At 41.6% G+C, this 27,977-nt stretch overlaps 2 protein-coding genes across 3 annotated transcripts in view; both read left to right on the top strand.

Moving 5' to 3' along the window:
* Positions 1 to 27,977, top strand: part of LOC309701437 (uncharacterized protein) — a 266,740-nt gene that overhangs the window by 63,816 nt on the left and 174,947 nt on the right. For both annotated transcript variants that reach the window (XM_082525624.1, XM_082525625.1), the window contains exon 13: positions 17,088 to 17,507. In XM_082525624.1, coding sequence (XP_082381750.1) covers positions 17,088 to 17,507 — 420 coding nt within the window. The remainder of the gene's footprint in view (positions 1 to 17,087; positions 17,508 to 27,977) is intronic.
* On the top strand, positions 19,694 to 24,989 carry LOC309699821 (uncharacterized protein). The gene is made up of 2 exons (XM_082523010.1): positions 19,694 to 20,077; positions 20,205 to 24,989. The coding sequence occupies exon 2, from the start codon at positions 21,244 to 21,246 to the stop codon at positions 23,455 to 23,457; it is 2,214 nt and encodes a 737-aa protein (XP_082379136.1). The 5' UTR covers positions 19,694 to 20,077; positions 20,205 to 21,243; the 3' UTR covers positions 23,458 to 24,989.

Raw genomic sequence — 27,977 nt, 5'->3', positions numbered from 1 at the left:
GCCTTCAGACAATAATTCTGATGGCAAAAGAACCAAACGGGACAGGCAAAAAAAAGCAAAAAAAAAAAAAAAGCATGTGTATCCCTGTATTAACAAACATGCCATATTGGAACAGTTTATTTTTCTTATCATTGTTGTGAGGAGACCATAAATAGCATTTGCATTTTCTGTTGTACAGTTTATTTGCTGTTATGGATAAAAAGTGTCTTTTTTTGTTTCAAAATAGCTGATAACTATTCGCTGATAGCTCCCAACATCTGCGAACAAATATAATTCTATAAAGTTGTTCTATAGAGTGTGTAACTGTTCATATAGAGCGTTATTAAATTTATTGCTAATGCAATCATATGGCACACTGACTTCTGAGGAAATTTTAGATGGCACTCATCGTCAGAAAGGTTGCCGACCGCTGAGTTATAACATATAAAGAGCTGAAATGAAAATGAGTGTTAAAAACAATGAAGAGTGTCACTACAGCCATTGTCTGTGCTATAGCTGCATTATTTTGTGATCTTTGACATTTGTTTTCGTATTTCTCTCATTACTGGTGAACTCCGTTATTACTCCCTGCTCTATTTCTGTCACAGTCTGGCTGGGGCAGACTGTATGTGTTTGCAAAAGAGGACTCAAACGCAGACCAAAAACTGAACGTGGCGTGGATTTAACAAAAAACAAACCGTTTATTGAGGCTAGCAAAGAGGGTACAAACAAAAGGGCATTGGTGAAACTAAACAATAACCTAAACTGGGTGAACTAAAACTAAACATGAAAAAACCTTAAACATGGTGAACTGACGTAGATACCTGAAGTTGTGACATGGATGAGCACACGACCTGACAAAGAATGACTGAAAGCACACGGACTAAATATGTAGCAGATTTCAAATGGTTGACTGCGTTGTGACGACAGACACAGACTGGCTGGAAACTGGATTTATTTCTAAAAGACAAAGTGCAGCAGCAAAATCAGTGTCACACAGCAACAGCAGGCCTCTCCTCATCCCAGTGTGGAGTCCATGCAGCTCTGCTTACAATATATAAAAGAAAATACAATCTATCAAAACAACAATTCTCCCAACAGCCACTTTAAAGTCAAATGTTATAGTGGGGTAAAACAGAGACAAATATGAAGTCACTAATAATAACTTGTAATATTTAAATCCCCACTAAGATGGATCAATTACACAATACATATTCAAACAACTTTAACTTTTCTCAACATGGCTGAAAATACTATTCAGTGTGCAGCCTCAGGTCATGAAGTCATTATACACATAAAACATAACCTATACATTTACACATACCTAAAAGACAAAGTGCAGCAGCAAAATCAGTGTCACACAGCAACAGCAGGCCTCTCCTCATCCCTGTTTAGCACAAGTAAGGACCACATAAACGGATGGTGTAACAGATAAAACGCAGTTCCAATTACTATTTTTCTCGTTCAAAGCAATCAAAAACACTTTGGGAGTTTTTAGCCATAAGAACTAATCCTTAGCAAAGAAAAATACACCAAATTTAAATGTATAATTTAGTACAGGGAGAGGAGCTACAGAAAGTGTGCCTCACCAGTGTGGAGTCCATGCAGCTCTGGCTGGGAAACCCCACACACGCAACATGTTTACAAGTGGCGTCACACTGATTAATGCCCCACTTCAACAGTGACACGTGGAACCTTAGTTTTACATAAATTAAATTTACACAATAAAAAATAAATAAACTATATACAATACAGTTTTGAGAATGTTCACACTCAGTATATTATATCTCAGCTACAAATACACACAGGAGGATAATGAGGGAAGTGGGAACACATGGGGAAACAGCTGACACATGAACGTAACGACGTCACAGTGGAAGAGTAAAACTAAACACGATGAACACAGGAACACCAGACCTCTTCAAAATAAAACAGGAAACATACTGACTGAACTCTAGACATGTAAACTTAACAGCAACTGGGGAGACGGAACATAGGAACCTGAAACATGGTACAAAAACATCACAGTAGACACAACATGGAACACAGGGAAGCCATATTACAAAGCCAAAGAACTAAACCTATGATAACCATAACTGAGACCTAAGGAAACAAGAAACAGTACAACAAAGGACTCAAAACATAACCCATAATATAAAAACACAAGATCTCTTCAAAATAAAATAGGAAATATAATGAGACGCAGACATGACAACCAGAACTTGACAACGTAAGACACAGACATGAAACACATGAAGAGCAGGGGAGACTTAACATGGGTTGGAAACACAAGGGGGAACTAATAAGCAAATGAACATAGGAGACCTAATGAGCTTAAACATACTATAAACATCAAAATGAACTAAAACACTGGGTCATAAGACCCAGGATCGTGACAATTTCAGGGAGTAATAACTATTTCTTGTCAACCAATATCATTATCACTGTATATTGTTACAGAATTATTCTCAATATTGTCGAATTGCTAATTTTATTGAATTGCAAGTCATTGTTAAGCTGTAAATATTAATTCAGTTTAAATTACATGCATATAAAACCTAATACATCAATGATATAATAACTATAAACAGTTCAAATATAGTTAAACTTTTTAAATGAACATTTTTAAATTAGTATTTTGATCTGCAGGTCAGTGAAGTTGGGTCAGCGTGTACACATAAGGAAACATGGCCTGCACATCACAGTCTGCGTTAGACTGGGTCACGAGTGCCAAACGCCATCTTATAAGCGGATTAAAGGATCTCTCTGTGATTTTGGAAAACTTGAATCAGAAAGGTGTTCTTGGTGATGAAGAAGTCAGCAATATAAAGGCAGAGAAAACTGATGAAGAGAAAATAAGAACAACACTGATCTCAGTCACAAAAAAAGGAGAAGCAGCCTGCTATGAGTTACTCAAGATTATCGACATGACAAGGAAGAGGACTTTAGAGAAAAACAGCGATGCTTCCACTGAGAAAAACAAGTTTGATCTGCATCATTGGATCAGCTGCTTTTCCTTCAAGGAGGAGACTCAAGTCGATACACACTACTTACAAGGTATTTTGTAGTAAAATCTCAATTTAAAAAAATCTTTGATGTACTGATGAACTGCACTTTAATACATTGCACAAATGTGTCTGTTATTTGGAAAGACAACTGATTTAATTCATAGTGAATTTGTTTTGTCACTGTTTTTTAGGACCAAGGTCATGCCACAAATATCAAGAAAAGTTAAAGTCAAAAGCAAAAAAAATATCAAATGACTTTTGGGCAGCAAGTAAAAAATGGTTTGAAGGAAACAAGACGCCTGATCTGTCATACACGTCACTTATATTAGACACAGAGGAAAGTGTTTGTCCATCTAAAATAAAAAAATTAAAAAAAAGGAAAAGCAAGCTGAGTCGCCCTAAAAAACTGAGGACATACATCCCTGAAGAGAAACCCACCATTTCCCCCACTGTGCTGCTGAAAACAGATAAAAACATTATCTTGGTTGGAAAACCTGGAATTGGAAAGACAGCACTGACTCGTGAAATGCTGAGACTCTGGGCAGAAAGAGAAAGCAAAGAGCTTGATTACATGTTTTACTTTGACATGAGGGAAACAGCACAGATCGTGAACGCCAAGGATTTGGAGGAACTTCTTTTCAGCTTTTATTGTGGTCCAGATGAAGGCAAAGATGAGGTCTTACAGGACATAGAGAGACACTCTGAAAATGTTACAATCATTTTTGATGGACTCACAGATATCTCTTCATCAGTGGTGGAGAAACTTCTGAACAAAGACCTACTGCCGCTCGCAAAGATCATCATAACATGCAGACCAGATGATGAGGATGAAGACTTGTTTTCTGGGGACTTTGACAGAGTGGAGGTGAAAGGCTTTAGTGAGCAGACTATAAAAACATACCTATCTGCAACACTCGGTGAAGATCAGAAGAAAGTTTTGAGTAACTTGGAACTGATAACTCTTTGTCATGTCCCCATGTATGCACTGATGATGGCTGTTTGCTTTTCATCAAAAGATGCTCCACAGCCATGTACAATAACTGAGATATACATCAATATTGTTCGATTCTGCCTTCAGATAAACAGCAAAAAAAAGAACAAAGATCTAAATTCCTTCATCAAAACCAAGAGAGAAGAAATTCTGTCTCTGGCTGAAGCTGCTTTTCTTGCAACCCAACAAAAATCTGTGAACCTGACAGACCTGACCTGTGAAGACATCTGTGTCCTGTCCTTCCTGAAACCACTTCTCATCAAGGTGGCCCCGACTGAAACAATAACCACACATGCATTCCTCCATTACACAGTGCAGGAGTTTTTTGCAGCACTGTGGCTCCTGAAGAATCCTGATAAAGTCAGAGATGTTTTTCAGCAGTGCCTCACAGAGGAGAAGAAACACATGAAACATCTGATCCCCTTCATGTGTCGATTGTTGAATGAGAAGAGCCCAAGTTTGATGAAGCATCTGATTCCAGATCAGGACCTGAAGAATACATCTAACTGGTTCTTCAAGGAGCTGATAAACACATTTCTTCCTCATCTGTGTGAGCAAGAAGAGGCTGATACTGAGGACAGTGGGCTCCATGTCGACATACTGTTCTTATGCCAGTGCTTGTATGAGTCCCAGAGTCCTGAAGCATGCGTCTACCTTCTAGACAAACTGGACTACCATCTTGACCTCAGTGGAGACAGTCTGGATCCTTACCCTTGCTGTGCTGTGGCCTTTGTGGTCACTCAGTCAAAGGAAAGGAAAATAAGGCTGAACCTCGAGGACGTGATCATATCAGAACAAGGAATGAGACAGCTGTTTGGATGCTTTGAAAATGTCCAATGGTAAGAATGAACATGCAGTTTTAGGGTTATATTACTGCTTAGGTTACAACCTGTAATAAGACTCATATTCTTGGTTAGTTTTACAATGAGATAATGATCTCTTCTTTCAATTATAGGTCTGACTCTCTGGCTCAACAGCTGTGGGAGCTTTTTCTTATCAGTGAAGAGCAGATGGACTTTGAAACCTTACTCAGCCTAGATGGAAACCTTCACCTTCCAGTTGATGGTGAAAAGCAGCTTTATGAAAGAGCTGTGGAAGTCATGCAGAGGATGCCTACAAAGGTTAATGTCTGCCTCTACTGGGACAATGAAACTCCTCCCTGTCAGAGTCAGTGTGAGTCTCTACTAAAGGCTTTCCCGTTCATCAGCTCAGTCAGGTATGTAGCTTTTCCTTTCAAATAATTATGTACCTGCTTATTTTTATAGTCTGTGACTGTTAAAAAAGAGACTTATTTTGTGGTGGCATTTTAAAAAAAATAGAAAAGGAGCTTTAAATTTTGAACTGAAAGCTGGATAATGTGATTACCGTAAATCCCGGACTACAGAGCGCACCCGATTAAAAGCCGCATGCTCTAATTTTAGAAAGAAAATCAATTTTGTACTTGTACAGGCCGCACCGGATTTAAAGCCGTATGCATTTCACTTGTAATATGAGATATTTACACAGAAATATTACACGTGAGGATTTTTAACGTTTAATTTAATCCGTAAGGTAACATAAACATGGTAACATAAACATGGTAACATAAACATGGTAACATAAACATGGTAACATAAACGTTATGGTAACATACAAAAATACATACTGCAAATGCTTTTTTCCCTCCAACAGCGCCTTTAACACAGCTACCTTTAAGTATACGTACGTATCGGTAACACAGAAATTACGATGCTTGTGGGTTTTTTACGGAACAGTGCACAAACAACATTACAACGTCTCCTAACCCTTTAAGACCTACCATAGAACCCAAGTCCGCCAGAGCTTATATTATATTTTTACATGCTGTAGTGCCATTTTTGGGAGCATTTCAAGTTGCTATACATCAACACAACCATTATAGCCCAAATTTTAATAATATGTATGCATTAAGTGCATAGTAATTACATAAATTGCAAAAAAGTGCAATAAACTACCAAAAAATTGAAAATCGTTTTTGTTTTTTTTAACATATATTTCTAGTTAGAGACATTTAAGAGGCTTATCCATCAAAACTGTAAATACAAAAAAGTTGCACAAACTAGTTTCCCACCACAGGAAATTTATTTTGAGTGTCTTCATAGTTTTATTTTTGAAATACACCAATTTTTATATACTGCAGGAAAAACGAAAATAAATATTATAATGCAAATTTGCAAAAAAACAGCATGTGCATCAAAATAAACTATTTCCAGCAGTGCAATTTGAGTCCTAAGCATCCCAGAAAATACACAGAAAGTCATAAAGTCAAACATAACTTAAAAACACAAGTATAGGCTCATAAGGCCACGATGGTAAAAAAAAACAACTACATTTCCGCAATATGAGGTCACTTCCGGTTTCAGGCAGGTCATGGCAGGCAGGTCATGGCTGACATGCCATAGTTCACGCTGATGGACATAGGAAGTGTTACGAACAGCTGATCGGATCGGCAAAGCGTGTTTCTGGAATATTATGTTTTTGTTGCTGCAAGTGCTTTTATGCAATTTTTGCAAAGCTATATGTGGAAGGAAACTGTGACCTAGGACAAGCTGATGGCATAAGATGTAAGTACAACTCCTCCGGTTTCATATGCAAAAAGAATTATTGCGCTAGCTTACGTGGTTGCAGTGCTACCGGGATTTAAAAATAGTTATGCAAAACTGAGCGTGCCCGCTCCACCCGGCTTTAAAGGGTTAACAACCGGTAAAAAAATATATACCATATATATACTACTTATCAATTTTATTAGTCTACTGTTACCAGGCAAAATGTTTTTGGCCGCATGAAAAAAAATATGCATTAGCCGCCCCTCAGTATAAGCCGCAGTGTTCACAGTGTGGGTGAAAAGTAGCGGCTTATGACCCGAAAACTACAGTAAATCTGAGGCCTTACATTTCATAGAATCCGAGAGGCCTCAGGCTGGTCTCATGGTGCTTGATGAATCTGAATGTCTAATTTGTTAGTTTTCATTTCATTCATGAAACCCCAATTCTGAAAAAGTTCAGAATTCGGGGATACTATTTAAAATTTACATAAAAAAACAAATAGGAAATCTCAAAAACCCATATTTTATTCGCAATAGAACACAGAACCTATTAAATATCAAAACCTGTTGTGAACCAAAGAAAATTTAACATTTTAGGGAAAATATTAGGTCATTTTGCATTTATTGGCAGCAACACATTTCAAAAATTTGGGATGAGGCCAACAAAAGGCTGGCACTAAAAAGAAAAAGCTGAAGGGACGTTTTGCAACTACTTAAGAGCATTTACCATTCAGAATAATGTAGTGTAAAAAAAAAGACTTTGAAGATCTAATTATCTACAGTACATAATATCATCATTAGATTCAGATAATCTGAAAAAAATCTCTGTGTGCAAAGGACAAGGATGAAAAACAATATTGGATACTTATGACCTTTGAGCCCTCGGGCAGCAAACCAGCATAATTATGTCATGAAAATAATAATAATAATGATAATAATAACAATAATGGATTGCATTTATATAGCGCTTTTCTAGACACTCAAAGCACTTTACAATTCCACTATTCATTCACTCTCACATTCACACACTGGTGGAGGCAAACCACAGTTGTAACCACAGCTGCCCTCACACTGCAGATGTTTTTCTGCAGTGTGAGGCACTGCAGAAAAACATCTCTGAGGACACAACGACCAGGACAGACAGAGCATCACTGCATGAACTTGGGAATACTTCCAGAAATCACTGTCTGTTTACACAGTTCACTGTATTATACCAACCCAGTATCATGGCAAAGCCTGTTATAGACATGCTGGCCCACAATGTCCCTTCCATGCTTTCCCACACCAAAGCATGGACAGCATGCAAAGGTGAGGGTATGGACATACACCGACTGGTGAATTGAGAGCTTGACTTTTACACTCAGGTCTCTCTTCACCATGACAGACCGGGAGCGTTCGGATTACTGCAGCCGCAGCACCACTCTGTCTGTTGATCTCCCGCTCCTCGCTCACGAACAAGACCCTGAGCTACTTACTTTTCTGGCAGAGGATCCTGAGCTCAGACTTGGATTTGCTAATTCTCATACCTGACGCTGCGAACCACTCCAGTGTGAGCTGGAGGCTACCACCTGATGAAGCCAACAGAACCATATCATCTGCAAAAAGCAGAGATGAGATTCTGAGACCATCCAAGTGGAAGTCTTCTGCCACTTGGCTACACCTAGAAATTCTGTCCATAAAAATTATGAACAGAATCAGTGACAAAGGACAGCCACTGCTTGCCAGAATCTCTTTGAGGCACTCCCAAAGTCTTTTTCCGTGGCCTCACTGAACTCCTCCCACATCCCAGTTTTTGCTTCAGGCACTGTTAAAGCCATGCTCAGCTTAGCCTGTCAATGCCTCTGAAGTTCTTCAGGCTACCCAAGTCAGATAGGACTCCTTCTTCAGCCTGATGGTTCCCTTCAGCACTGGTGTCCACTGTCTGGTTTGGTGGTTACCACAACAACAGGCATCAACATGCTAGCATAGATCTGATAACATGATTATCTAATTGATCATTGACCTGTGGCCTAGAGTATCCTGGTCCCACGTGCACTTATGGACACCCTTATGTTCGAACATGGTGTTTGTTATGGACAAACTGTGGTCTGCACAGAAGTCCACTAGGAGAACACCGCTTGTGTTCAGAACTGGCAGGTCATTTCCCCCAGTCACACACCTCCATGTCTCACTGTTGTTGCCTGCATGAATGTTGAAGTATCACACTAGGACGACAGAGTCCCCAGGTGGAGCACCCTCAAAGACCCCACATAGGGACTCCAAGAAGGCTGGGTACTCTGAACTGTACGTGCAGACCATAATCGGGCAAAGGTATAGGGAACCAGACCCTCTCATCCATTAGGAAAAACTCCAATGTACAGGCAGCACGCAGAGAACATACTAACCCACCCCAGTCTGCCACCTCTCATTAAAGGCAACTCCAGATTGAGACAGTCCAGCCCCTCTCCAGGTGACTGGCTCTGGAGCCCAAGGCATGTGTTGAGGTGAACCCGACTATATCGGGCCGGTAGCTCTCAGCCTCATGCATTTATTCAGCATCCTTACCCCACCAGAGACGTGACTTTTCATGTCCCACTGGCTAGCCTTGGTAGCTGGGGATCGGTTTGCCAATGTCTCCACGCCTTCAGTGATGTAGATGGTGGCCCTACAGAAGGGTGAGCCCATGTTCTTTTTGTGAGCTTTGTATGGCCAGACCCCATGGATTCAACTTTCGCCCTTATGCATATTCCCTGTGCCTTGCAGCAGGGTGGGGCCCCTTTGACCCTATCCCAGGCAGGGTCAGCTGTTGCCTAGGTCTTTCACTCATAGGGGTTTTGCATCTGGGTCCTTTTCTCCCCATCACTAATTGTTTCCATCCGTCCGCTCAATCACATGACTGCCTGTGTTCTTCTACTTTTCCTTTCTTTTCAACAGGTGCAGATTATCAGTGTTTTCTCTCTCTCTTTCTCTCTCTATCCATCTTTTTCTCCTCTATTTTTCTCTTCCTCTCTTTCTATTAATTTTCTCCCCGGTGTTTCTTTCTTGTTTTTCTTTTCCATCCCCCTGTCTTGTCCATTATGGTTGTAATAACTCAAAATAAAAAAATCCTAGTAAAGTTCTAATAAAATATGACTACCAAGTGGACCATTATAGCAAATGTTGAAATGCTTCAGTAGTGAAAATAAATCTGCTTGACATTTTTTAGGCTTCAGACAACAACTGTGATTGCTACACTGCCAGAGAGGATAGGGGGGGGAAAAGTTTCAGCCTTGGCCGATAAGGACCTGTGTGTGTGTGAAACTGGTTGCAGAAATTCGAAATGAAAAGAAATGTGTCACCAGCCCATCATTATACATGATTCTGAATGAGAGAAATTGTATTAAGTATTTTTTAATTGTTAAACACAAAATCATAATTTATACATGGTTTTACTGATATTTAACCACACTTAATTAAAATACATTAAAATAAAAATATAATCAGGTCTAAATTTAACCAATATAATGAAAAAGAAAATATCATCTACGACATGATACTGATAACAGGCATCTCACTGACATTTCATATGGAGCGGCTTGTTTAAGCTACAAGATGGCCTCAGAGGCTGTGTGTTGATGTGAGAGAGAAGGATGGGAGGGGGAGTGAGTGAGTCAGACACTAAGGAGCTGTAATCTAAAAAAGAATGTCTGACTTTAACATGTATGATTTAAAAATAAGTTATATTGAATTTATATATGGTATAAATATAAATATTTTTTTATATATATACGTATATATTATTTCCCCCTGCTGGTACTGGAACTTCTGCATGTGTGCCCACTTCACACTTTGGAGAGGGAAAATGTGAAATGGCCACAGTGTCTATTACACACTTTACCATGATATCGGGTTTAACTCCACATGTTAAAGCTCATATAAGATCGTGTAAAGAAGACATATGAGAACATGAAACACTGCTCCAGAAACATTGCTGTCTTCTCTAGAAAATTTGGACCCTCATCCTCAGGACTAAAGTACTAAGTCCTCTGTTCAAAAGCCTGCATCTCTGACAGTATAGAGCTTCATGGAATCTGCAGCTTGCTCAAACAGAAAGGCATCATCACTGCTAAAACTTATAAACAGGTTTTAGAGCAATATATATATATTATATATATTAAGTATTAAGTTTAAAGGCATATTATATATGCCTTTAAACTAAAGACAATGGACCTTTTTTAGGGAAGGCCCTACATATTTCAGTCAGATAATGCTAAACCAGATACTCCATCATAGTAGAATAGTTCAGGTGGTGAACTGGCCTGCTGGCAGTACAGCCCTTTCACCAGTTGACACATGACAAAATGAAAAGAACCATTGAGTAGCTTGAATCCTCTATCAGGCAGGACTGGGACCACACTCCTCAGATCCCAGGTGTTTAGTGATTGTTGATAAAAGAAGAGAGGGTGCTACAGAGTGGTAAACATGGCCTCATCCCAACTTTTTGGAGACATTTTGCTCCCATCAAATTCATTTTCAACATTTGATATGTTTTTTTTTTTAATGTTCTATGATGACTAAAATACTGCTTCATGAGATTCGCAATCATTTTACTCTGTTTGTATTTATATGTCACACAGCATCATAGCTTTATTAGAATTCGGTTTGTACAAGCACTGACATTCTGCACAAAATATCCATCATAAATGTTGTGGTTACCTATTTGTACTACAGCATGGCACGGACCCTGTGTGTCTTCCCTGCTGTAAATTGTATTATTTTTTTTCAAGATTAAGATAAACACAAATGTATTTGTACATGTGAAATTCTCTTGTTCAGCTTCAGAGGTCCAGTTTCATGGAGCCAGGAGAAGTACCATGGGACACTGGAGAGGGAGCAGAAGAGGCTGTTCATGGATTTATGCCTGAAAGCAGCACTTCATGATGAACCAAACTTCTACAATGTAGTGAAGATGCTCCTCCCATTGTTTCCTGTTAAAACTGACTTGGACAACATCTTTCTTGATTTGTTTCAATATGTGAATAGCAAAGAGTTTTTAGGTGACTTTCAGGGTTTGAGGCCATTTTTCCAGTCAACTCCTGCAGTCTGGTCCATAAAGCTCTCAGAGAGAAAGACCTCCATCCTCCTGGAAGTGCTGAAACTCCAACCAGAGAAGAAACAAGTGGAGCTGACAGGCTGCTCACATGAAGAGAGTGAAGTGAGGAGTTTCCTGCAGTGTCTGCCTTATATCTCACAGCTCAGGTAAATATGTTGGATATCTATTTAAGTTAAGCTGCTCAATCAAATTATTGTATGCCTTCAAAAATATTATGTATTATATTTAGAATCTGTATGATTTCAGATTCATTTCTCAGTTATCAGAACCTTCAGAGGAAATCAGATTCTTGGGAAATCTGATCTGTGCAGCAGCAGAAAGAGATCAGCAGGCAGGAGAGAAAATACTGGAGCTGTTATCATCAGTGTGCAGATACAAAGGATTCCCTCTTAAAGACATATGGTGTGATTTACTGCTTGATCTGTACTGTTATAAGAATAAAACAGGCTTGAGTGTCCTTCCATCATTACAGTCAGTTTTCCAGTCAGCTCCTGCAGTCTGGTCCATAAACCTCTCAGAGAGAAAGACCTCCATCCTCCTGGAAGTGCTGAAACTCCAACCAGAGAAGAAACACGTGGAGCTGACAGGCTGCTCACATGAAGAGAGTGAAGTGAGGAGTTTCCTGCAGTGTCTGCCTTATATCACAGAACTCAGGTAAATTGTCAGCATTTTTTTATTTGTGTTTCTCTTTGATGTTTTCTTCCTTATGCAGATTTAAATATTCCAAGAACATTAACACCATTTAAAGAAGCTATCAGATTGTCATTGAAAACATATATATATTGCCTTAATTTCAGTTTCAAGCCTCAGGCTTCACAACCTTCAGAAGAAACCAGGTTCTTTGTGAATCTGTTCTGTGCAGCAGCAGAGAGAGAACAGCAGACAGGAGAGAAGATACTGGAGCTGTTATCATCAATGTGCAGTTATCAAACATTCACTCTTAAACAGAAGTGGTGTGATCTTCTACTTGACCTCTACCCCAGTGTGCATGAAATGGGCTTGAGTGTCCTTCCACCCTTGTGGTCAGTTTTCAAATCAACTCCTGCAGTCTGGTCCATAAACCTCTCAGAGAGAAAGACCTCCATCCTCCTGGAAGTGCTGAAACTCCAACCAGAGAAGAAACAGCTGAATCTCACAGGCTGGTCACATGAGGAAAATGAAGGGAGGACTTTCCTTCAGTGTCTGCCGTATATCTCACAGCTCAGGTAAAGTATTAGCTTTTATGCTTTTGTGTTTTCATAAGAGTCTCTTTGATGTACTTAAGCATTTCGGGTTAACAGAACAAGGTACGAAATGTCATACTAGAAGCATTAAATATTTCAACTCACTTTCATACTACAGTTTTCATGAAATGTGCTGATATTCTTGATTTCAGTTTTAGTACTACATCATCAGAATCATCAGAAGCAGTCAGGTTCTTTGGGGATCTGTTCTGTGCAGCAGCAGAGAGAGAACAGCAGACAGGAGAGAAGATACTGGAGCTGTTATCATCAGTGTGCACATATAAAAATCTCCCTCTGCAGGAGATATGGTGTGATTTCCTAATGGACCTGTACTATTATACAACGAAAACAGGCTTGAGTGTCCTTCCATCATTACAGCCAGTTTTCCAGTCAACTCCTGCAGTCTGGTTCATAAACCTCTCAGAGAGAAAGACCTCCATCCTCCTGGAAGTGCTGAAACTCCAAGCAGAGAAGAAACAACTGAGTCTCATAGCTTGGTCAGGTGAAGAGAGTGAACTGAGGAGTTTTCTTCAGTGTCTTCCTTATATCTCACAGCTCAGGTAAATTATTGACTTTGCAATGTGTGTTTGTTTTTTGTTTTTTTATTTAATTATTCTTAAATTAAAGAAATTGCACCATTGTACATTTTTCTAGTGTGTAAAATAAACAAACACATTTTGTACTGTTTAAGCAAATGTTTTGCTCTGTCTGTTAAAAATCCATATCTTAAGGTTCATTCTTTCATTTCAGTGTGGTTCCTGAATTCTCAGAAGAAATCCGGTTATTTGGCCATCTGATCTGTGCAGCAGCAGAGAGAGAACAATGGACAAGAGACAAGTTACTGGAGCTGTTAATATTAGTGTGCACATATAAAGGATTTCCTCTTAGAGAAATATGGTGTGATTTCCTACTGGACCTCTACTCCAGTGACTCTGAAATGGCTTTCAGAGTCCTTCTATCATTACAGCCAGTTTTCCAGTCAGCTCCTGCAGTCTGGTCCATAAACCTCTCAGAGAGAAAGACCTCCATCCTCCTGGAAGTGCTGAAACTCCAACCAGAGAAGAAACAAGTGGAGCTGACAGGCTGCTCAGATGAAGAGAGTGAAGTGAGGAGTTTCCTGCAGTGTCTGCCTTATATCTCACAGCTCAGGTAAATGAATGACATTTTTCTAATTTATGTCAGAGTTGTCAAATTTATTTCACAATATGGGCCACATAAGCCCACTTTGATCTTAAGTGGACCATGCCAGTTAAATTCACATTTCTGTCAGTGTTAATAAGTTACCATATTTTTTGGACCATAAGGCGCACTGTCGATGAACGGATCTGTTTTCATACATAAGGCGCAACGGATTATAAGGTGTCACGGCTCGTGGGATGAGCCGTGTGGAATTATTAAAGGACCCAAAACGCAGGCAAAGGACGGATGATATGAGTGAATGTTTATTTTCAAAGTGGCAAAAAGACAACAACAGGCAGTGGGGGTATGAGAAGTAACTGAGGAAACCTAAACTGGGAAAACTAAAGAGCAAACCTAAAATGATAACCAAATGGGGTGAAGGACAGGGAAACCACTCAGGATGATGGAGGGGATTAATGCAGACGAACTGGCAACAGGCAGGAGAACACACAGGGCTTAAATACACAAAGCAGTAATCAAGGGATGGGAGACAGGAGGGTACAAAAACGTATTTTATTTATTGTGTCTTTTATTGTATCTCAAATTATAGCTTCATAATGATTACAGGACAGCAGATTACTTGTTCTTATCACTTAATAATGCAGAGTTCATCATATAGAAATAAAAAACCTGAAGTTGTGCGCTATTTGAACACCTTGCCTGCCTGCAGCACTAAAGGCCTTCGTGAGAGACGTCTGTCTCGCCCTAGCAGCACCTGTCCCCATCCACTCCTCCTCTTCAGTTCGCCCCAACATACGCTCGTCATATTCTGTGACAGGATTTACTCTGAGGTGTTTGACAACTTTGTGGTGTTACCACAACACCTCACTTTCTTGCCACATGTATCGCAAACCACGTCTCGGCTGTTTGTGGATGTAAAATACGTCTGCACATGACTCCAATTACGCTCAGCCATTGTTGTGAGTGCGCACTAGTGATGTTCGATTTGTGAACGAATCGTTCAATACTCGAGAATCACTTTACTGACTCGTGAATCATGATTCACAAGCCCAACTGACTCACTGACTCATCCCTGTTTCTGTTAGCAAACCAATTCCATTAGTAGAAATATATCTAGCTTATAATTAAAATTGTGGGGGGAAAAAACAACAGCCAGTTTCTTAACAAAAGCATTTCTGCTCTGAACTGGAAGAAAAAACCCTGAGTAGAAGCTCACATCAAGAAAATAGCTCCTCGGTTCACAGTAGCATCGCTCTGCCAACATGCTAACAGCACATTTGAGCTACTCACCCCCTCCCTTCCTGTGTTGAATCGTAAGCGTAAGCAAATCACTCAGGACTCGCTCACCAACTCCCTCCTGTGCTGAATCATAGAGCGAACGAATCACTCACTAACCCCCTCCTTCCTGTGCTGAATCATAGAGTGAACGAACGAATCACTCACTCGCTCACCCCCTCCCTCCTGGCTCACAGCTTCTTCTTCTTCTTGGTTGACAACCAATGTTAAGGCGTATTACCGCCCCCTGGCTCACAGCTCAGTGGACATTTAGATGAGAAAATATATATTTAACACATTTAAGGAAAATACTAATAAAATAAAAATAAACAAAATAAATGTTTATTAAGCAATTTTGATAGGAAATTGCTTAATTTTAGAAATGTTTTTGCTCTATAAAATAGTTGGGTTTTTTTAAGAATCATTCATCTTAGCAGTGGGATTTACATGAAAAGAGAAACAAATTAAGTTTGAGTGAAAATGTAAATTTTTTGCACTCTCTGGTCAACTGACTCAGTGAATCAAATGACTCAAAAAATCCGATTCACTTTGGTGAGTGACTCATTAAAACTCGATTCAGTAAAAATAATCAAATTTACCATCACTAGTGCTCACACCAAGGGGCTGCGACACATTTATACAGCCGTATTTTGCACATGACTATGAAAGGCGGAAGAGGAAGTAGTTCCTTCCAATGTAGACAATACGAATGAAATAGGTTCTATCCACTGTGTTCCTGTTAATGTTAAACTACAAATTTACCCTAAATTACTAAAATATCAATATTTTAATGTGAGAATCGATTCTAGAACATAAATGACTGGTATTGGAGGAATCAATATTTCAGTATCGATCCGCACATCACTACAAAACACTGAGTCGTCAGACTCAGGACCACGACATAAGGCGCATTAAGTGAAACAAAACAGTCAGATAAGTCAAACTTTATTCAACTTGTTGTTCTTGCTTCCTCCACTTCCGTACCATTGATTCATTAATGCTGAATTGTCTCGCAGCTGGTCTATTCCCATGTTGTTGCAGTATATTAATGACTAACCTCGTATTGTGGATGGATTATCTCAGTTGTTCTCCTGACTGAAGTTTGGTCCGTTTAAAACATCCTGCCATGCGATTGCATTTGTCCCAAACCATCGGGAACCCTTCCCTTTGAGTGGAAAAAAGTTAGCATTCATCTACCAGCTTCACTGTGTTTATGTTATGCTAACATAGCTGTGTCGCTAGCGATCACGTAGCACATCATTATATACCAGCTAGTCCAAATTCAGTAACCTTGCAAAAGTCACTTCTGTTTAGTTTTGTGTCTTCATTTGTGTTGGAAGTGATAGCATTGTTGTACGTTTTAACGTTTTCAGAAATCTTTCATTCAGAACATGCTATATCATGTTTAGGTGAAAGCTAGTGAGCTAACTTTCTGCTAACTTCCTGCTAACTTCTAACACAGTTAAATTTAATAAATTCTGTTTTCATAGATGCCTGGATGTTAAACTTAATTGTTGCACCCGGTAAAGCAGCAACGCTGATCATTTTATTAAAGATGAAAGAATTTAGACAGTTTTTAACTTTTAGTGATGCTGCAGTGTTCGTTTGACTTTGGGACCTGAAAGGACGGAGTTTTGGACCCAGATTACTCTGGGAGGCGCCTGACTACATTAGCCGTAATGCTCTGACAATCCATCAAGCAGTGCGGCTTCGTAGCTTAGCAAAGTCATAATAAAACATTTCTTGACAGATTTTTGAGCGTCGCGTACCACACAAAATCTATTTGAGGTCAGTAAGCACAACCAGAATTCATACATTTTTTTACTCATGATTTCAGTGTCATACCTCCGTTGTCAGAGCCTTCAGAAGAAACCAGGTTCTTTGGGAATCTGTTCTGTGCAGCAGCAGAGCGAGAACAGCAGACAGGAGAGAAGATACTGGAGCTGTTATCATCAGTGTGCAGATACAAAACATTCCCTCTGACAGAGATATGGTGCGATTTCCTTTTTGATCTGTACTCCCATGTGAAGGACTATGAGATTAAAACAGGCTTGAGTGTCCTTCCATCATTACAGTCAGTTTCCCAGTCAGCTCCTACAGTCTGGTTCATAAACCTCTCAGAGAGAAAGACCTCCATCCTCCTGGAAGTGCTGAAACTCCAACCAGAGAAGAAACAAGTGGAGCTGACAGGCTGCTCACATGAAAAGAGTGAAGTACTGAGTTTCCTTCAGTGTCTGCCCTATATCTCACAGCTCAGGTAAATGAATTGTACTTTACATGATATACTCTACATATAGAGTGTTGTGATGTAAACTAGGTAAATTAATCAAAGCTTAGTATATTATAAAATTCTGATTTTGTTTTAACATTTAGATTACGCTTTTACAGCAATTTACCAAAGAAAAGAAAAGATGCTCTTCTGTGTTGTACATTACAATAGAATTGGGCACCTGCATGTCAGCACTGGATGAACCAGAAGCTCCAAACAAGAGTCAGTAGCAGAGTGAGATTTTTTCATGACTCCAACACACATACTTAACTCTGCTGCTCACTACACAAATGCATTTTCCTTACAAGTGTGGCACCACTTAAGAGCAAACACACAGACTTTCCAACAGCTGGTAATGGCCTGTTTGAAGCTGAAGCTCCGGCCCATGGGTAAAAAAAAACCTAACACAGTGCTTCAGAAACACTGTGATGAGGCTTGCTTCAGCTGAACAGAATCATGTGATCAACGATTTCTGAACTTCATTTGGCACATCACTGCTTCAGTACCTGATTCAATGGTTTATAAGGAATTGAATGGCGGGATTTGTGCTGTGTTTTGGTAATTTTGTGTGAGAGATGGCGAACCAGTGTGTGACACAATTAGAGATATGAAGCCAGGAAAAGAGGACACTCTGCCTATTCCTAAATAAAAACCAGTACATGAGCAATTCTGCTCCCAGGTCTAAAAAGTACATAAGAAATACAAGATATTATTATATTTATAATTATAGAAGTTATAAATGTACCTGTCCACTGGTTAATTACATAATCACATGGAGGCAGCAAACATACTCCTAACTTATTATAAGATTGTGTTGTACATTGTTATATAGAGTTTTTGTTATTTCTATTAATAAAAACACATCAAGAAGTCATAAACAAAATGAGAACACACCGTGGTACATGTTTAAACAAGGAAGCCTTATTCACCATATCAGCCTGATACCAGACAGAACTGTCATAAAACAGAAGCTGTCAATTCAGCTCTGTAGAGTGGGAAATCATAATGAAGCAGTTCATTAAAGGTTGTAGATTCAAGCTGTTTTTCATATTTTTGGCCACCAGATGTCACCATAGATGACTGTGTTGAAACGCTTCGAGTAATGAACTGTTTTTCAATACAAGCTTCAATGCTTCAGAAACCTTCATTTGGCCAGCAACAGCAGAATTTATTACTAAGAAGCATTGTGAGAACAAATAAATAGCTGACCAAACACAAATGTCCTTACCTTTTTTGTTAAGTTTATATACAAGAGGGCAATTGGGGGAAGTGAGCAGCTGGATAACATGACACAGGTAATCACAGTCAAGCACAGTGAGACTAAACACAAGACACTGGAGACAAGTAACTATCCAAAATAAAAATGAGCAGTGAGAACCAGAACTAAATGTAAAGACAGACACAAGATCTTAGCACAGAAGAGTTGACATAACAGGATGGGGGAATGAAAGCAAACTGAGACACAAACTGGAACAAAGAAATCAAAACTAAGAAAAAGGAAATGCATAAAATGTTAAAAAAATTTGAAATAAGAATTAAACAAACTATTCAGTAGCAGACTAACAGATATTTAACAGCAACATAACTTAAAAATTCATAAACCAAAACACTGGGTCAGCAACCAAGGACCATGAAATGGGCAGTCAGCACACCTTGATCCAGCTAAACATATCTAGTAGCAAAAGCTAGAAGGTAGCAAAAGCTAACACTAGCCAGAGCTTGGAGTCAGCTACAAGCAGAGGTGGCAAAAGTTTAGAAATTATGTATTTAAATAGAAGTACAGATACTTGTTTTAAAAAAAAAATACTTTATTAAAAGTTGAAGTAGTGATTCAACTTTCCCTATTAACAGAAATGAGTGGGGAAGAGGTTAAAGTGGTATTCAGCATGGGGGGAGTGGGACCCGAAAATCCATTGTAGTGGCTCAGGATGGGGAAAAGAATCACATCTCAGAATAATTTTTATTGAGAGCTCCAGTAGATTTTCTTAGTGTTGTTTCTTAGTGTAGAAGTGATGTGATTAGCTGATCTGGGCTGCTGCTTTTCTGAGATTCACAGGTCTTTGAACTAAATTCAACAAGATGTAAGCAGATGTTTTATAAGGTGACTGTTTTCATTTTTAGTATGGCTAGCTAGATGCTGAAGTACTGCAAACAACACTTATGGACATGAAGAAAATATAATCTGATCACACATTATTCAGCTTTAAATATTGTTCAGCTTTAAAGTTACTGTGCAACTGTGTAATAAAAATGTGTGCTCACGACTTTGGCCTTGAGAGCGATAAGAAGCGATCGCCTCATCCTGCAGGCGAAAGATATCTGCAAGCGAAGAACACCCAAGGCCGCTTTCCTTTTATGGAGTTGTTTTTCTGCTAATGCAGCACTTTCCTCACAACCCCCTCCTGTAAGTTTTAGAGAATATATACCCATCCTCACAGAAAATATTAGGAATCTCTTGATGTGAGCTGTTTTTGAGAGGTTGTCTCTGCCTCAATAAAAGTTCACTGATTCCCCCATCTGCTGCAGGTGTCCGGTTGTCTTCATTCTCCGCCAGCCTGGTTAAGTCAATTCCTCCTTAACATCTAAAAGAACCTATTTAATGAAGGAAGACGGGTTCACTTTGTGTTTAATATTATTCTATTGCTGTTGTTTTTTTTATATCCTTCAATTGGCGTCACGGAACAGGATCCGCTCCAGGCCAAACTGGAACGGGGGGGAGGACATCAGCCGTGGTCTGAGTGAACGGAGTTTGGACAAAAGCTGTGTGCACACAAAAACAAGGTAAGCAGACCTTTTATTTCTGCTATATTGAACATTATAAAAATACTTAGTGTCCAAACTCCTAGTAATTCATAACCAAAATTGTCTGGCTTACTTAAGGCTTGCTGAGAATCAGACAAGTGAATAAGAAATAAGTGAATAAGTGAATAAAGATAAGAGTGAACTGAGGTCTGACCACGGTTGCGGCCGACGGGTCGCTCTCCGGTGTCGGATAAATACCTCAGCAGGTCTGGGACCTTGAAAGGGTTTATTAGTAACGCCTTTCTAAACAAATTAAAAGGTTAAAGGCCTTGAGAATATTTTTTAGTAATATTCTCTAAACTACAGAAGGGTTAGGAAGGCCCAGAGGACTTTATTAGAAAAGATCCTCTAAAACTTAAAAAGGAGAAGTACTGGTTGGAGTCCAAAGGAGGGGTCCCTTTGATCAATAGGAGAAAACGGATCTCTTCTTAAAACCCCGATGATTTTAGTGTTTTAAATGTTTTGATGTTCTGTTTGATATTGGACACACATAAATACACGCTGAATGCTTGCTGTGGAACACTGGGCAGGACAGTTTGGTTCTCCGTGTTCACAGATTACACAATTAAAGGAACTAGGTTCCTCTTTTGGTTAAAATAATACACCACACATAGAATTTTTTTTTACACATTTATTACATACATAAGGAGGGTAATGAGTGACTGCAGGTAATGTATGAAGTGTGAATGAGACGTGTGAACAAGGTGACAACCAACTAGCACCCCTATCAGGAAGCTCTAGGCAAGGTTACCCGCCAGACTCCGGTTTGGTAGAAGCTTGGTAACACCTGAAGGGATATTTCAGTGCTGACTCACCTTTAAAGCAGCGCCCCAGCTGATTAGTGCCTAACAGAGGCAGAAACCCAGCTGGTCCAAATTCTCCTTTAAAATCAATAAAAGAACACTCCTCCATTGACAGTAAAATGGATGGAGAATTAGATCGACAAACTAATGATGATGGTTGGGGTCCCGGTGTTATTCTTAGCACATTGGGAGAACAATTAACATGTGTTGAGACAGTCATCAACTCCACACACCAGCCTAAAGAAGCAAAAAAGCAGAAAGAGTCATTGAGGAAAACAGCTGAAAGGTTAATGAAAGAAAAGGGAAAGAATGAGGGGAGTAGTGGTAATTGGGGAATAATTTGGCAGAATAAGGCTATGCAGGCAAAAGAGAAAGAGGAAGAAGCCAACTCAGCAGCAGCAGGTGCAGGTGTGATAAGCGGGGTGAGACACAGAAAGGAAGCAGATAAGCACGCAGGCCGCAAAGCTAAATTTAATCACTGGGTGTGTTTATGGGAAACTGCAAAACCACACATGAAGAAAAATAGGTCTCAGCCACCTCCCTATTCTGCCTCAGTCCAGACTCCTCCCTCAGCAGGCATATATCCGGTACTTAATATCTCTGGTGGAATAATGACTATTGGAGAAGAACCGCCCGTAGCTCCAACTCCCATAGATACCAAGCATTTTTGCCCAGGAAGCTCCTCTCTGTCGGCGACACCCTCAGCTAGTAGTAGAGCCCCCTCTTCCATGTCCCATTGTTCTGGAACCGGATCTGAGGGCCTAACTGACCCATTTGCGAGCGCACCATTTGCGGTTCGAATGAACAGACAGGAACCCACTGAACAACAATTAACTGATCTAGAAGCAGCATTACGCAGCTGCTTAAATGAACATAGGTCAGTGGTCCAGGTGAATAATCGTGTTGCGTCAGCCCCTCTTTCCCGGTCCAACCCCTTTGCCAGCACTCCTGTCGCTGTTAAAGGAGATCTGACCGCTACTGCAAAAACTGAGCCTGGCACTTCACCAAATGTCACAGTTACCATGTCTTTGGTGGGCCGTCAGGATCCGGAAACACAGATGAGTTTAGCCCACGTTTTTGCTGACACTGCTACCCCACCAGGCGGGGGAGAAACTGAGGATACTGATGATGAACTCAGTGACCTTAACAATACACCCCCCTCTACCCCTCACAGTTTAGGATATCAGACTAGATCTAAGGGCCCTGTGCCTCAGCCTCCAGGCATGTTTCCCCTGGTCCAGACTAAAGCGCAACGTAGACCAGTGTATCAACCTTATTCATTCGGAGATGTCCAGGCCCTAGTGGACAAACTCCCTGACATAATGGAGGGAGGGAATGCCTGGTTAGCTGGTTTGGATAAATACACAGCTGGACAGGACCTCGCACTGGGAGATTTTAGAGCTATTATAACTAGGTGCACATCCCGATCTCAGGCAGCGGATCTGGAACAAAATGCGGGTACTACCACGCATGAGAACGAGGTGCCACTAATGCAGGCCTTGAGGTTTATTGGACCGGCCCTGCGCAAACAATTCCCACCCAAAAATCAAGGCACCTTACAGAAATTTAAATGGGAGGAAAAGCAAAATCCCACCCATTATCTAAATCAGGCTGTTGAAGACTGGGTGAACCATACAGGTCATCACCCCAGTAGGACTTGTTCACAGAGCATGTGGTTTAGAAGGGCGGTGCTGAGGGGCATTCCGGAGTCAGTAAGCCAGAAAATGGAGGATAATCCTGATTTGCAGGACTGTGACTTTGCAATCTGGAAGAAACATTTGATTTTTAATCTTAACAAAGTGCAGATTAAGTCTGATGATAAAGCGGAGAGCGTCGAAGATTTACAGTTGCAACTGTTGAAGGTTCAGCTGCAGAAAGCGAAAAACGACCTGGGTGGAAAAGGTGACAAGCCTAAAAAGCAGCTTGTGGCCGCCGCGGCTCCCCCTCCTGGTCCAGTTGCCCCTGATTTGTATCCGAACCCGTGGCCAGCTGATCCACAGCCCCCCCAGTATGGTGCTTATCACGCCCCGGCCCCTTATGGGCAGAGAGGTTCCCCATTTGGAGGAAACAGAGGTGGTTTCAGGGGAAGAGGTCAGATGGGAGGTGGTAGGGGAGGCCAGATGTATGTTTGTTTCCGGTGTGGACAACCTGGACACTGGGCTAAAGCGTGCCCTTTGAACCCGGCTGCTGGAAGAGGCAGGGGAGCCCGTGGTGGGCCCTATCAGCATCCTGGCCACAGAGGTGGACCTCGTGGTGCTTTAGTTGAAGTGCCCCCGGCCCCACAGATGCCTGTGATGGGGTGGGAGTACTACGAGGGTGGTCCCCAGCTATAGGACACCCCACAGACTGCCCAGGACAGTGAAGGGACAACGGCGGACCCTATGCTGTCCATAACTGTAGATAAAAGAAGAAGCAGCTTTTTAGTGGACACTGGAGCTACGTACTCCACCATTAAGGATGTTGCTCGTGAAAGACTTACTGACACAGTGATTACAGTGGTGGGCATATCTGGGGAACCTAAAACTCTGCCTTACACCGTGCCCCTCCCCACAACGGTTGGAGATCAGACTTTGTTACACAGCTATGTTTGTTCAAAACAGGCGCCTGTGAATTTACTGGGAAGAGACTTGTTGATTAAATTAGGAGCCACAATACTCTGCTCTTCGCAAGGCCTAACTGTAACTCTCCCTACTGGGGTTGTGCTTCCCTGTTCTGATGGGCCAGAGGGAGGTGGTCAGTTTCTGCTGCAACCCTCCTCCTGTTTAGCGGACTCTGCTGACATCTACTGGGCATTATTGGAAGTTGAAACACCTGCTGAACCAGGAGTTTGGACTGCTTTTCAGCAATGGCGGCCGTGGCTCTCACTCCTGCATCCTTATGTCCCTCCCCCTGACCCACCTCATGTTACACTGTTTTATGACAGGCATGACACCACCTGGTACCAGCACATGTTCCAAGAGCAGTGTGAGGGGCGGGCTTGGTCTCTGAACATGTCGTGCATTTTTGCGGCACCGGAGGGAGTGGCAGCAGCGGTTACTTTTACAACAGATCAATTACAGTGGTACATGATGTCTGATGAGGCAGCTCCCCATGTGTCACTGGCCTTACATCCTGGACACCAGGCTAAGGAGCTGGGTGGAATGGTTAAACGTTCCCTTGCGGCCACTGACTGGACACCTACAAAACTCCCACAGGTTTTGTTTTCTCCATCTACCAAGACATACCAAATTTTAAATGATTGCTTTAATTCCGCAACACTGCAACATGGAGTAGTCAGCGGGTCACATGGCAGAGAACACACAGACCACTGTGATGCTGCGCCTTTACTCGACTCTCTTCCAGATTGTTTGTGGTCCCTTGGACCCACAGATGTAGGTTTAGTTGATGTGGAGCCAGTCTCTTTTCAACTGTCATCTGCTACCCCTTTGTGGCAGCCTCAGTACCCACACAAACCGGAGGCTGAGGCTGGGATTGCAGAAACAATTTCTGGTTTGGTCACTGCCGGTGTCCTGGAGCCCTCCTGCTCTAAGTGGAACACGCCCATCCTACCCGTTGAGAAAAAAGGCACGGGGAAGTTCAGAATGGCACATGATTTGAGAAGGATTAATGCCTTACTTGGCACTCCTACTTTGCCTGTGCCTAATCCTTATGTTGCCTTGACCAACCTCCCACCATCTCATGCCTGGTTCACCTGCATTGACTTGGCTAATGCCTTTTTCTGCCTCCCACTTCGTGAGTCACTGCGTGACATTTTCTCATTTACATTTAGAGGCCGACAATGGCGTTACACTCGCTTACCACAGGGATTTGCCCTCTCCCCAGGACTGTTTAATCAGTGTTTGAAAGAACTTTTACAAACCTGCCCACTACCATCCGACTGTATGTTAATACAATATGTGGATGACCTTTTACTGTCTGCTCCCACGGCTGACATCTGTTTGGAGGCCACCAGAGTGGTACTTCAACACCTGGCCAACACAGGTTTTAAAGTGAGCAAAACCAAACTACAGATTGCAAGAAAACAGGTTTCTTTTCTAGGCCGCATGGTCTCACAGTCCGGTATTTCCTTGTCCCCAGAACACAGGAACTCCATTTTGCACCATCCAAAACCTCTAACTGTAAAAGACATGTTGTCATTTTTGGGCCTAACTGGTTACAGCAGGACCTATGTCCCAGACTATGTTGGCCTTACTTCCCCTTTGCGCGCTTTGGTAAATGAACAAGGCATGAGAAACCTCTCCGCTCCCCTCTCATGGACTACAGAAACAGAACAGGCGTTTATAAAGTTAAAACAACAGCTTTCTGTCGCCTCTGACCTTGCTGTGCCAGATTATGCTTTGCCTTTTCATCTTGATGTTTCTGGAACTGGAACCCATATCAATGGTATCCTGTTCCAGAAAAAAGGGGGAGAGAGAAAAGTGTTGACATATGTAAGCGTAATGCTTGACAACACTGAAAAACGCCACCCACCGTGCACACAACACGTTTCTGGACTTGCAAAAATCATTCAGAAAACAGCACACATAGTGATGAACCACCCACTAAAAATTTTGACATCACACAGTGTGGTGGCCTACGTCTCCTCACAGGCCTTCACACTCACTTCACTCAGGCAGAGACGCCTCAGTACCATTTTGGAAGCACCACACATCACCTACTCACATGAAGGCATAAACATGGCTGATCACATGGGATCTGGGGAACCACATATGTGTGAAGAGGTTGTGCAGGTACAGGAGAAAATCAGGCCAGATTTGCAGGCAGAACCTCTAATGGATGCAGAAAAAGATTGGTTCACAGATGGATGTTGTTTCAGAACTGAAAGTGGAATGTTGAAGGCTGCATGGGCAATAGTGGAACAGACAGACATGAGATGGAAAACAGTGAAGGCAGAGCAGTTGACAGGACAACAGTCTGCACAGAGAGCTGAACTGAGAGCGGTGATTGAAGCCTTAAGGATGGGAAAGGGACAGAAAGTGAATATATACAGTGATTCAGCTTATGCTGTGGGAGCAGTGCATGTGGAGCTCAAGCAGTGGCTAAGAGCTGGTTTTTTGACAGCCAGCGGAAAGCCTATTAAACATGAGATAGAAATGAGGGAATTAGCGGAAGCACTGTTGTTACCTGTTAAGGTGGCAGTGGTAAAATGCAAAGGACACAGTGCCGGATTGGATTTAGTGGCATTAGGTAACAAACAGGCCGACTTAGTAGCTAAGCAGACAGCTGGTTACTTACCCTCCCTGATTATGGTAATGGACCCAGAAGCCACACCCCCTCCAGAAAGACCACCCATACAACTAGGCCTAGCCACAATCAGAGAGTTACAGGACAAAGCCAGCCCCCAGGAAAAATCATTATGGGTAACAAGAGGGGCCACAAACACAGATGTCTGGCGTGGCCCAGATGGAAGGCCCATTCTACCGCCAGGGGTCAGACAGACAGCAATGGAAGAGGCACATGGAGTAGGGCATGTGGGACCTGCACAAATGATGAGAAATTTAGCCGTCTGGTGGCACCCTTATCTAAAAGACATGACAAAATACATGGTTAAAACCTGTAAGGAGTGCAACCAATTTGGAATCAAGCCCGCCTTCAAGCCAATAGCAGGGTACTTCCCCATCCCACTTTGCCCAGGGAAAGAAATAATCATTGATTACACAGACATGGTGGACAGAGTAGGTAGTTACAGGTACCTGCTGGTGGCTGTGGATGCATTTTCAGGTTGGCCAGAAGCCTGGCCGACAGCAAGTGAAAACAGTAGAACTGTGGTGAAGTGTCTGATTAATCATTATATACCACAGCATGGGTTTCCCGAGGTCATAAGGTCGGACAATGGTTCACATTTCAGGAACCACGATCTGCAGAGGGTTGAAGCCGCATTAGGTTTGAAACATAAGTTTGGCTCAGTTTACCACCCCCAGTCCCAGGGGAAAGTGGAAAGGATGAATCAAACTCTAAAAACTAAATTGGCTAAAATCTGTGCACAGACCAAATTAGATTGGGTTAAGGCATTGCCTCTTGCATTAATGTCCATAAGATGCTCAGTAAATCAAACCTCTGGTTACACTCCATTTGAGTTGGAGCATGGCAGGCCTTTTCCTGGCCCCTCCTCTCGCCTGGTAATGTCGGATGAAGCTGATTCAGACCTCGATCCGAGGACATATTATAACATGCTCCGCAGTTTTGTTGCCCAGTATTCCTCACAGGTCGCTGAAAGAAACCAGCAAGAGCTGAGAGAGGCGGCTACACCTGGAATGGACTACGTCCTCCTGAAAGTCACAAAGAGAAAGTGGGCTGAGCCTCGCTGGACAGGCCCTTACCGCATAACAGAGCGGACCTCCCACGCTGTCAGGCTCGAAGGTAAAGGTGACACCTGGTTTCATTACACACAGTGCGCTGCTGCCACCGAACCAGGAAGAACCTTGAGAGAGGTGCAGAAGGACCTGTCAGAAGGAGCTGCAACAGCATCACCAACCACTTGAGGGAGCCAAAGCTCAACCTACAAGCCGGCTGGTTACAAAAGGGGGTGTTCTTCATACTTAACTAAACATTTTTTATTTTTAACATCTTTTATGACTTTGCTTTTATATTGGCTTGAGTTTTTAAGATTTACATTTTACATTGCAATAGTTTTAACCGCTGAAAGCTCATTTAAAGTTGTGTCACTGATACTTTTTGTTGCTCTTTAACTCCTAGAACACGCCCTTGGCGAGGTGGGGGGAACTGGACCACCTTTCTGTGCCCGATCATCCTCTATTAGACGACATCCAAGCTAAGTAAACATGTCTTGGCCCTTCCCCCCTGAAATGACAGGCAGGCAAAGATGTTGCGTCTTTGTTTGCTTCCTGGCCCT

The sequence above is a fragment of the Aulonocara stuartgranti genome, assembly GCF_965226115.1.
Source record: "Aulonocara stuartgranti genome assembly, chromosome: 23".
NCBI classification, from domain to species: domain Eukaryota; kingdom Metazoa; phylum Chordata; class Actinopteri; order Cichliformes; family Cichlidae; genus Aulonocara; species Aulonocara stuartgranti.
The sequence above is the reverse complement of the archived record's forward strand: the minus strand, read 5'-3'. Positions and strand labels throughout refer to the sequence as shown.